General features: G+C 38.5%; 2 protein-coding genes across 2 annotated transcripts; one reads left to right on the plus strand and one right to left on the minus strand.

Moving 5' to 3' along the window:
• Window positions 1–144: 144 nt before the first annotated feature.
• Window positions 145–5050, plus strand: tmem263 (transmembrane protein 263). Its single transcript, XM_079501686.1, has 3 exons — window positions 145–552; window positions 2561–2635; window positions 3753–5050. The coding sequence occupies exons 2-3, from the start codon at window positions 2569–2571 to the stop codon at window positions 4052–4054; spliced, it is 369 nt and encodes a 122-aa protein (XP_079357812.1). The 5' UTR covers window positions 145–552; window positions 2561–2568; the 3' UTR covers window positions 4055–5050.
• LOC306923523 (zona pellucida sperm-binding protein 4-like) lies at window positions 4597–10137 on the minus strand. Its single transcript, XM_079501685.1, has 8 exons — window positions 9740–10137; window positions 8823–9007; window positions 8643–8740; window positions 8284–8441; window positions 8005–8194; window positions 6800–6953; window positions 6618–6693; window positions 4597–6529 (listed from the first exon to the last, which is right to left on the minus strand). The coding sequence occupies exons 1-8, from the start codon at window positions 10107–10109 to the stop codon at window positions 6438–6440; spliced, it is 1323 nt and encodes a 440-aa protein (XP_079357811.1). The 5' UTR covers window positions 10110–10137; the 3' UTR covers window positions 4597–6437.
• Window positions 10138–12109: the final 1972 nt, after the last annotated feature.

A 12109-nucleotide genomic window follows, 5' to 3' on the forward strand; every position in this document is an offset into this window, starting at 1 on the left:
AAGTCAAAACGATTTCGTTTGTGTGAGTGTGTGTGTGTGCGCGCGCGTGTGTGTGTGTGTGTGTGTGTGTGCGTGCGTGCGTGCGTGTGTCCACGTCATTATGGATAGGTTCAGCCGTTCAGGCTGGCTAAAAAAGAAAAAGAAAAATGCAATTAGCCTAGCTCTGGTCCATAGCTTTAATGCCGTCGCAGCAGGAGCAGTAAAGACTATGGAGTAGGGACCAGAGCTAGCCTATAGATAAATAGAGTGGGTTATTAAATGTTTATACTGCTTGATATTCTTTTGAGCCTTTTGAAACGTCTTGACCCATGATGAATAATTCCCCACAATGTCATCATAATAATAATGCTCAACCAACCACCACCACACCTTTTAGTGGTGAATTTGCTGAAATTGGGAACCGGCGACATCTGTGGTAACACTATTCAATACGTCACCAATTCCAGTGTGACTGTTTGTATAGGCTACTACTTGTAGTAGGTTTAGGTTAACTCAGCTGCAGCCTGCAGTCAGTCCTGCTAGCTACTACGACTGGTGTGGTAACTAACCAAGGTAAGTGACATAGATAAGATACATTCTGTTTGTAGTTGGTGATGGAACAAGCGGGGGCCTTCGTCGTAGAACAAACTAAAACGAATGTCAAAGTAGCTCACTGTAACTTTCATGTAGTTAATATAAACGTCCAAAGTTAACACAGGCTATGTAGCTCTAGCGGAGTATGTTACATATGACAGAAATCCACGCTAGCCAGACATGTCATGTCTGGGTAAAGTTCCCACATCCTGTATTTAACTGTGTTAAAAATATGTGTTTTAAATAACAGCCTGGCTTTTTCGTCCTAAACACAATGGAAGCTAAATGCTAACATACGTGTACTGTACTGCCACGTCAGGCCCCCCGTGGGCTGAGTAATCAACTTCACAGTTCACACAAACAAGAGAAAAAAAACAGTTTGATTTTGTTCAGGTTTAAAAGGGAAGTGGTGAGGGGGTAAGGTGATGTTCTACTTCTAACCTATTGTACAGGTTAATTAGGGGGAGGAAATACTAGATATCAATTAACAACAATATACATTGCCCTGGTTTGGAGTGCAGACTCGTAAGGTTAAACTCTCAAGTCTAATGATCATGTCTAAAATGTTAAGCACCAAGTTCTGACTCAATGACTGAGTAAACCATGACCAATACAATAATTACTAGACCCAGTCAACCCAGTGTCCCTATTTTGGGAATGACGTCATTATAGTCTTTTCTTTCTTTCATTTTTTTAAAAATAGCAGATATTCGAATACGAGACTGATATTCTAGTTCTGCGCTCTGAACTTGTAGATTGCCTATTTTTACTCTTTGCCATATAAAGACAGTGCATATATGGCTTACAGGTAAGTTAATGGTAGAGACTTGGCTAGTAGAGACTGTCAGTGGTTCTGTGTGCACATGCTTTCTGTAATGTCCATGTGGGTACTGTGCAACTATAAAAGGTGGTTTTGTCATGGCTAGGACTGTTTACAGTATACCAATTAAAAAATAAAGGGGACCATTATACTTAAAAATCACTGTTTTGTTTTATAATACATTAGCTTCACTAGGAGAACAAATTATAATTTCAGATCCGGTCACAAATCTGAGTGAACTGGTCTGCCTTGTTTTGTGTAGTTTGTCTAGTCAGGATGAGCACACCCAAAGTACACGGTAAAATCCATAGTGTTAATAAAAAATAAAAAAGCACCCTGTGTGGTCCATTGATTCCATTTCAGGGGTTGACACTAATGTCTCTGAGGCACTTGCCCGAATAGTAAATAGTTCATTATAAAATGATAGGTAAAATTTTAATTAGATTGTTCAATTTACACCTTTTTAACACCTTTTTTCTTTACTTTCTGGCCAGCTGTACCTCCATTTTTTTTGCCAAATACCTACATAGCTATGACTATCAGTATGGCTTCACACTTAGTATTTTATATTTTTAAGTGTAGCAAGAAGCTACAGTGAAAACGGAACCTTTTAGCACCTTAAGTGCTCTATTTTATATTCCAGAAGACAGAGCGCTCTGGCCATGCTCGGGGGGGTGTTACACACTATCTCTATAGTCATGTGTTCAAGACGGATCTGTCCGATATTTCATATTCCATCCTAATTGGCCAACATAGGCTTGCAAAGTTTGCAGGAAGCATCAAATCATGAACGCAGCGTGCAATTCATGTGAAATCTTTCACACTTTCCTACTAGGCTGAGGAATATATCCCACACTTTTCACATTGGCCTGTTATAGCGCAACCAACAGGTGGATTTTTTCAAAACACATTTTTGGAACAAAAGGCCTCAAATCATCCAATTGCCATCCAAGGCATAAGAAGAAATGGTACCCTTTTCACATTGGCCTATTATAGCGCCACCAGGAGGCCACAACCTGACCTGCCCTGGTGGAGGTACTTTGTTTTGTTTTTTAACAGGAAATGATTTACAAAAATGTTTTCATTTTTAGATGGCCTGAATTTTTAGGTGTTATTAACAGTTTTCATTGGCACCTGCCGGTACTTGATTTTTGTTTTCTTTCCTAGGCAGAGACATGAGTCAAACTGAGCAGGTACAGGAGGAGACAGCAGCATTCCTCAAAGATGAGCCATCAGAAGCAGGTAAGTTTAATACATATTTTTGTCTTCTCTTTCTCATTAAAGGTAGTAGTGATTTTCTTTTACTTAAAATACGTGTTAAAATCTCCATATTATGATAGTCATTGCGTGTTTGTTGCAGTAACAGGAGTCTCCATGTCTCCCCAGCTTTTTATTAAACAGAAAATGCATTTTCAGAAACTGAAACTGGGATACCAATTTTTGCCAATCAGGATAGAGAACGCAGTCAGGATACAGATTAAACAAGTGGAATTTTAAGTGATGACACAAAGAAATGATTTGGAACTGGAACACTATACGTTACTAAAATTTAGCTCATAAATAGCTACTTTCTCCTGATTGGCTGCAATTTGGATGATTGAATGATTAACCTATTTAACAAAACTATTTTTGTTTTAACCAAAAAATATCACTTACACTACCTTAAGTATTATTAAAGCTGTAATCTGGAACATATTTTAAGGCATATATCCTATATATAAATCTGTATATTGTGTTTAGCACATTCTGCAGTGGTTGGATCTGGTCACTCTACTCTTCCACTATTCAGAGCTTTTGTTTTCAGGGAATATATTTGTATATCCTTATTTATCAGTGAGATGTTGAATCATTGTGCTTTATACACCTGTACTTGCGACTCTGCACTGGCTGCCTGTGAGTGCCAGATGCGACTTCAAAATTTGACTCATTGCATATAAAGCCCTAAATGGGCTGGCCCCTACCTACATCCTCTAAATGCTGTCCCCACCTAAATCTGAACACATCCTTAGATCATCCTTGAGGTCCCTATGACAAACCTAGTCACCAGAGGTGATCGGGCCTTTGCTGCCCAGGCACCTAGATTATGGAATGCTCTACCGGTGCATGTAAGGTTAGCACCATCTGTGCCTGTGTTTAAGTCACTTTTAAAAACTCACCTTTACACAGAATGTTTTTTACCCTTTCTATAGGTGATTGTACATATTCAACTGCTGCTATTTGTCTTCTTTTCCTTTTGTGTTTCTCGTTTTCAAACTGCTCTTCATTGTGACTTGCTATATGTTTTTTTAACCTTGTACTGTACAGCACTTTGTTTTGAAAGGTGCTATATAAATAAAGTTCACTATCATTATCATTATAGACACCAACAAGGACCATCCACAGCCACAACCTAGCATGTTTGGGAGGTTGACCGGGGGGCTGTACAGCGCTACCAAAGGAGCGGTGGGAGCAACAGTGGGAGGCGTTGCCTGGATAGGAGGAAAGAGCCTGGACTTAACCAAGTCAGCTGTAATATCAGTGGCCAGTGTGCCTGGGATGGGTGTTAGTCTAGTCAAAGGCGGAGTATGTGCTGTTGCTGGAGGAGTGACTGCAGTAGGGTCTGCTGTGGCCAGCAAAGTTCCTTATGTCGGTGGAGGCAAAAAGAAAGACAAGTCTGACTGAGAAGAGTTTGCATTACTGGACCCTGTGGCATTGGTTGTTTTACCATACAGCAAAAGGAGGTGTGACCAAACAAGGGGCAATAGAGGACTCGGCAATTGTGTTCATCTTTTTCTTTTCTTTTTTTCTTGAGCATTACTTTGGTCCACAAGTGTTGTATGACCAATCCATACACACATTCTTAGGTGTCCACTCCAGCACCACTTTGATGCAAGAACTAACAAAAGCTTTCACGTTCAGCTGTTTCAGCCCACAAACTTTGCCTCACTCCAGTGCCTGCTTGTGGGTTGTTGCTTTTCTTGGATAAAACTTTGGTAAGGTTTCAGTTTGATAACCAAAAAGAATGTTCCACTGTGGAAATGGCCTGTACATGACATATGTCATCTTTTGGTAGCATAGATAAAACTATGCAAGAACATAAATGATACAGTATAATGATTTATTCAGGTCAAAGAATCTAAGTTCCACTTGCAAGACAATCCCTGATCAGTGCTGATCTATACAGCAAATAAAGAAAGGTGTTTCAGGTGTTTTCTTGGGGCCTGTCTGTACTCTGTACCAGAGATTTCAAAATGTATCCCATGTTCAAGAGTGTCATTGCTCAAACATTCAGTCACAGACCTGTGGTTATAGAGGGCTCAAGACGGGTACAAGGCTGAAACCGCAGTGCCATGTGAGCTGAATATGTACATGACCTCCTTCAGGGGACTAGAGCCTAAAGCATGGAAGTTGTTTTTTGTATGTATTTTTAATGTGATTGAACGTGTGAAGCTCCATGGAGCACATCAGCTGTTGCTTACAGTGCATTGCCATTGGATACAAATGGCTCATTTCATTATTGTGAATCGTTCAGATTATGATGGTGTGCACTTGTATTATGCAAACATGAGGATGTGAAACTTTTGGAACCTTGCCAAAGTTACAAATGAGTTGGATAGAATAAAGAATTTATATGGAACAAATATATTCTAAACTGTTCTTAATAAAACTGAAATCTTCTTTGTGTTCCACAATTTAATAACAGGCATGTTTTTAATAGCGACCTAGTCATGATTGACTGCCCCCTAGCCAATGTAGTCTGAATTGCCTCACAGTAAATTGACCAGAGTATTCTATAAATTGACTCACTGACTGAAGCAGTCCACAACTTTTATATGTAGTAATAGTTAGACATGTATTAGAAACTCTGCCTCTAGTGTTACAATCTGCCATTCAAATCTTTCTATCAAGCCATTAATATGCTGGAAATTTATAGAGACATTTTTATTTAGACAATTTGGTAAGCCGTTTTTGAAACATACAAAATACATAATTCCATTGATGGAACAAAGGGATTAGTTCACTAGGAGTGTGTGAGTGGTTTGACATGAAAATATTTATTGACAAATCCAACTTTGGGGTTGCAAAGCGCTTTACCCAGGACTTTCACATTCATTTGTCACCGTGTTCTACTTCAGTTATGCAAGGAGGGAGAAGACAATTATTTCATAACTTGAGGAATGGATCCCATTGATGAGACCCAGCTGACCATGCAGCTGTTTAAGCATTCTCTAGATGGTCCATGGGACATACAGTATGCCATAATAATGCATATTTATTTGCCTGCAGTTGAGAACATTTTTATTTGATTAATTCAATGAATTTTATGCACAATAGACTACCTTTATATTATGACATATGTGAAAATACCTTTGTCTGGAATGTCCTTATTGACAAAAATCATACCAGAACCGAAATTGAGTCTTTATTGTAGCTTATTTGCTAGAATTGTAAGCTAATGTTTCAGGAGCAGTGTTGCCAGATTTGGTGAGAGAAATCAGCAACCAGGCCTATGCAAACAAGCCCAAAAGAAGTGACTAACACTGTAACAGATGATCACTTTAAAACCTATACTGTATACAGTACATTCGCTATTTGAAAATAGCAGATCTACAAGCTCACAACTGTTTTCAGATGGGGATACACGGGCGATTACATTTTGGAGGTCCTGAATAAATCATCTACATTTGATTATTAGGAACTATTGCTAATATTTCAATCACTTGTAAAATACCATATATATGCTATGTATGTGATTCCAAAATGGCACGTTTTCTTTCTGAATGACAAATTATATTAACAATTTATTGGATAAGACGATTAAATCAAATGGACCCCATAGGAGTACTGACCCACTGTACCATAGTGTTTTATTTCATCTTACAATGCAGGAGCATGGGCACCATTTTCTCTGGAATAGGGACCCATGTCATTCAACCTGTAAGTCTTGTCTGAATATTTAAAACGTGTGCTATTACATGCAGTATCTTAATCATGCACCACTAATAACTGAGCTTGGTAGAGCTTGAATGTAAATCAGATCTTTGTGCTCAATGTGACATCATTACTATTTACTACCAGGAGTAGTAAAGATCACCGGACCCACAGTATGCACATCCATTGGTTCTGAATTCTTCAGGGCAGCACGAGCATGTCTCTCTGTAGATAAATATGTAAACATAGTCACACATGGTTGGTACGTACTCTTGTACTCAGTTCTACAAAATGATTAATTTAGCCCACTCACTTGTTCTGTAGCACTGCGGTCTACAATCGTTGGCAGCATTAGCGACACACACTGTAGTGCTGCAGTGAATATACACCTGGATTGCAAATAGAGTGTGAGCACAGTAATATGCAGTATCAGTGAAGAAGGCAAGAAGCTATAATTAAATATCACTAGCTCCTCTGGAATTGTGAATTATTTACCTGTTCCTTCAGGGGCGCCATGGAAGTCTGGTCCACAAAGGTGAACATTTTGAAAATGAAGCGCTTGTGGTAACTTGGGTACCCCGAAACACCAGTAGAATGTTCATCAACAGGAACCAAGGTGGTCATGTAACGGTCATCCCTGTATGGACACCTGAAGAGGAAGAACTTTCCATCAGGTACTGACAAACTATTTTCGTGAATCTCAAAAAATGTCACCAGAGGAGGAAAATCATTACAAGTTTGTATTATATGGGAACCAACCAATGCAGCAGTAGTACATGTAGTGATGGAATGGAAAGTTATTTCTATCACTACAATTTTTTTATTGGCCTAACATATTGTCTATATAGTATACATACATTCATGAATCCACTTGCTGACCGGCTGTCGGTATTGAGCAATTTGTTTTATAGGGGTTTATATGTGACCACACCATTAACATCCTATATAAGGCAAAAATGTCAAAATTTGCTTCAAGTAGACTAGGGGGTTTTCATGATTCTGAATCCATTCCAAGCATTAGTTTTGCAAAAAAAAACACTCCTTGGGCTAAAAACGGCCATAGCCTATTATGGCCGTTTTTAGGAGTGTTTTTTTTGTGCAAAACTAATGCTTGGAATGGATTCAGAATCATGAAAACCCCCTAGATTGACAGGTCACATGCTACATACAGCATAATTACATTTTTAAAATCATGCCTTTATATAGGATGTTCATGGAGTGGTCACATATATCCCCCTATTAAAATAAATTGCTCAATACCGACAGCCGGTCAGCAAGTGGATTCATGAATGTATGTATATAGACAATATGTTAGGCCAATAAAAAAAACTACCAAATTTCCCACTTTAAACAAAAGAAGCCTGTTGGCTGCCGGACTACAGTAAACTCTAGACCAGTGAGGGTCCATATTTATACTCAATTGTTCAAATTGTGTCATGTCATGACAATATTGATATATTGATGAGTAATTTACAGTGTCATGTTATAAGCTTGACTAATAATTGTAATTATTAGTACGTAGGCCTACTGTGATATACCTGAGTATATGAATCTAATTCAGTATTTCACCTGATACTATTAATTGTATTCTGAAACTAATGTTGCGTGAATTAATGCAAGCCTTATTTAACCAGGATTACTAACTTCATCTAGATTAAGAACAAGATTTTTCCAAAGGTAGAATGCTGTGTGATAGTTACCCATTGACCAGTAGGTCCCACTGTGGTTGGCTGTGAGGATTGGGATTGGTGGTTGTCCAACAGTGACCAAGAGTGAGGTGGATATGATCAGTCCTGTCTACAATGCTAACATCCACATAGATGGCATCTCGCAGCACCTTTGACAGTGGATAGTCTGCCAGTGTGTAGTATGAGCTATAGACCACATCCTCTGTGACAGGACAAATACTAGTTCATAGTGTACCCAATTATGAAATGAGGTCTACACAAACAACGATGATCAGGCTAATATATTCTTACCCTCACTGCAGCCCTTTGCGATGCATTGTCCATTGCCCAATCTGAGCACAACTCCAAGGTCTCCAGAACCTGAAACCCCTTCATGAGGGGTTACTCGAAGTGCTTCAAAAACTAGGGTTTCAACAGAGTTGCCAATATACCTACACTGGAAGAGCAGTCTGGAAGACAAGAAGTATGATATTATGTGCCTTTATATTATATCATTAACCACTTTAGGACACTTACAAGCTCACAACACACTGCGATGCGCTGTGAGCTTGTAGATCTGCCGTTTTTGGCTAACGTTCCCCCCATAATAGGGATGCTGGGGTTCAAGTGATTAATTTGATAGCAATAAAATTCTAAAGTGGATTGCCTACTCATAGGTAGTGTCTCTTGTGATGGCTCCACGGGGTCCAACTCCAACCTCATATGAGGATGCCATCCTGTTCTCATAGATTATAACACCAGCCTCCTCCTGCAAAAGGCACATGGATAATCTGGTAACAATCTTCATGAAGTCAAGTCTAAAAAAGTATTAAAAAGTCAACAAATACTACCTTAACAAGAGTGCCACAGTTTGTCACAGGGAACTGGTAAATGGCAAAGGCAGAACTGGAGTCAATATGTGCGCATCCATGACCTTCTCCCAACATTGTAATGGAATCCAGGTCAATGTTGGGCAGAGTGGCATCTCTAGACACCACCACAATAAACTGGCCATCCTTGGTGCATTGGACAGTCACTAGAGCAAAAGAAGAACAATCAAGGGTTAAAACACAATATAAAACATGCAAAATGTTATTATTAATATACCTAATCTAGCAAATCTTAAATCAAATCAAATGGTCTGATACAGTGGATTTTTATATTAAAGTGTGTGTTTTAAGTCAGGTGATATTTCAGCCTCTGCCTACAGATTTGAACAAAAGTGTGGAACGTTTTTTTTTTTATCCGTTTACGCCAATATTTCTCAAATTTAGCCGTGGCCAATTCCCCCAGTTACATTTATCTAGTATATTGTTTAGCTGCATTTAGAAAGTATGATCAGCCTGTTTAAATGATGATGATGATGATGATGATTTCCTGTCTTTAAAGGGTAAGGTAAAGTACGTGTCTTGCTTAAATTTTTTGCTGTATCGTAATTTTTATCTGTTTGCTGTTCAACCTGTGGGGTGGGGAAAACCCTTTTTAACAAAAAATAAAATAAAAACTTGATAAAAAAAAATAATGATTTCCAGTCTTTATAGAAGTGTATATTTGTACATCTCTAAATGTTCTGATGAAGTGAAAATGGTGTGAATAAAAATCAATGATGCAACCTTTTCCTAAGGACACAGGATTGACATAAATTTGGTCCCTTAAGTTTCAGAAAAACATTTTGTTTACTGGACTTCAAATTATATATGTAGGCCTTCTTTTGTTTCTGATATGTAATACTTGACAATAAAGTCTCAAACATTTGCCAAGCACTCACCTGCCTTTCCATAGTAGCAGTGTTGACGATCAAAACAACATCCTATGGCATCACATTCATGAGCACTGATTTCATGATATCCACAGGTGACCCTCCGTGCGACTTCTACATCACAGCTTTGGACAGGTGTGGTCGGTATTTCGGGCGTACGTGGTACCTGCTTTACTGGTACAACTACTACAGGCGTCTGGTCAATTATAGGGGGCTTTTGGATTTGAGGCAGCTTTTGAATTGGAGGTGTGAAGCTCTGGCCAGTTGAAGGTCTTTCCCACCATTTTGGCATTTCTTTTTGAGCTTCGATTAAGGTCGCAAGCAAGCAGCCTAGCAGGGCGAGTGCCACCAAACAGGTGGCACGTGAATGTTTCGCCATGACCTCACAGCAAGTTGACCAGAGTATCCCACAAGTTGAGTGAGGCAGTTCACAACTTTTATAAGTTGTTAAACATTATGTATAAAAAAGCTCCACCTCCAGGATTACATTCGGCCATTCAAATCTCTCCATCATTGTAATAGCCAGTAAAATTCTTCAGGGGAGTGGTCTCTAATGTTTTATAAATGTTTGTTTTGGACAATTTGGCAAGCCTTTTTGAAACATGCAGAACAGTTTCATGGGTGGAACAAGGGCAAGGCAAACCCTCATCCTATCAGATAGATTAGTTCACTGGAGGTGGGTGATGGTTTGACATGAAAATATCTATTGACAAATCCAATTTTGGGGTCACAAAGACCTTTACCCAGGATATTGTGACCTTAAAGCTATTTGACAACAAATGTTTATTTTGTTATTGCACAATGTGCCTGACTCTTCTGAAAGTTAAAAGCTTGCATTTCTTTTCAACCTGTAACTACAGTGAAAGGTTCAGTTGACACTTAAATGCCCTGTAGACGTGTAAGGAGGCCTTTGGCCTTGTCACATGCATGCGTGACATTACTGAGTAAAGTGACAATTTGACAAATGTCAAATTTCACCTTGTATTATTGTGTTACCTTCACTTATATAATCATGTGGACGTGGTTGCCTACATATACATTCCTCATTCCCTTATTCTTATCAACAAATAATGGCTATAAGCTATAATTGTTTTCTAACCCTAATTATGAAATGTTTTTGCAAATTTAAATATTTCAAAATGCAAATGATATTGCCTATAATTTGCTATAATTTATAGACCTATAATTTTAAATATGTTTTAGAGCCTGGAATGTAGCCTATTGTATATTCGTAATATGTTTTTATATGCCTATTAGCCTCTAATATCTAAATTTATGTTTTGGGTACTTATTTTTTATATCTGACATTCCTTTATATCGGGAAGATCAACCACACTCCAACTTCTCACGGTTCTTGACAAATGGTCAGCATCTTTAGATAGAGGACAGTCGGTTGACTGCATATATATGGATTTCAAAAAAGCTTTTGATAAAGTTCCCCATAAGAGATTAATATCAAAATTAAGGTCTTACTGTATAGACAACAGAGTTATAGGTTGGGTACAGGATTTTCTTAGTAACAGGAAACAGAAGGTGGTGGTTAATGGAGCCACTTCACATTGGAAGTCAGTGACCTCTGGAGTCCCACAGTGATCTGTGCTTTTTGTTATTTATATAAAAGATCTACCAAGTGAGATACAATCCGATGTCTACCTTTTTGTGGACGACACAAAAATATTTAGAACTATAACCAATGACACGGACACAGCACAACTCCAAGCAGACCTCCAGAGTACCAGCAATTGGTGTGACAGGTGGTTACTGAAACTAAATCCAGATAAATGTAAACAGTTGCACATTGGGGAAAAAAGTTGGAGATGTAGTGATTCATCAAGTAGAGGAAGAAAAGGATATAGGGGTGGTGGTTGATAATACACTAGAATTTGAAATGCACATCTCTGAAAAAGTAAAAAAGGAAAACCATGTTGGCGATAATTAGTAGAACCTTTTTAAATTTACGTAAAGAACTATTTATGCCATTATACAAATCCTTGGTGAGATCACATCTTGAATTTGCAAGCTCAGTCTGGTGCCCTTACAAAATCAAATACATAGAGAAAATAGAGAAGGTTCAGAGAAGGGCTACTAAATTAATACCAGGGTTGAAAGAAGTGTCATATGAAGAAAGGTTAAGACACTTACAGTTACCAACGTTAGTGTACAGGAGGCACAGAGGAGATATGATCGAGGTCTATAAACTTGTTCACCAGATATATGACTTTACAGCCGAGCCTGTTGTCCATTTCTGGGACAACAGGTATGAGTTGAGAGGGAATTCTCTTAAACTCTTACCACTAAATTGTCATTCAGAAAAGAGAAAGAATTTCTTTACACGTAGAGCTGTGTAAAGAAAGCTGCATGGAATAAACTTCCGGAGGA

Source organism: Electrona antarctica (assembly GCF_951216825.1).
Source record: "Electrona antarctica genome assembly, chromosome: 5".
Taxonomy (NCBI): domain Eukaryota; kingdom Metazoa; phylum Chordata; class Actinopteri; order Myctophiformes; family Myctophidae; genus Electrona; species Electrona antarctica.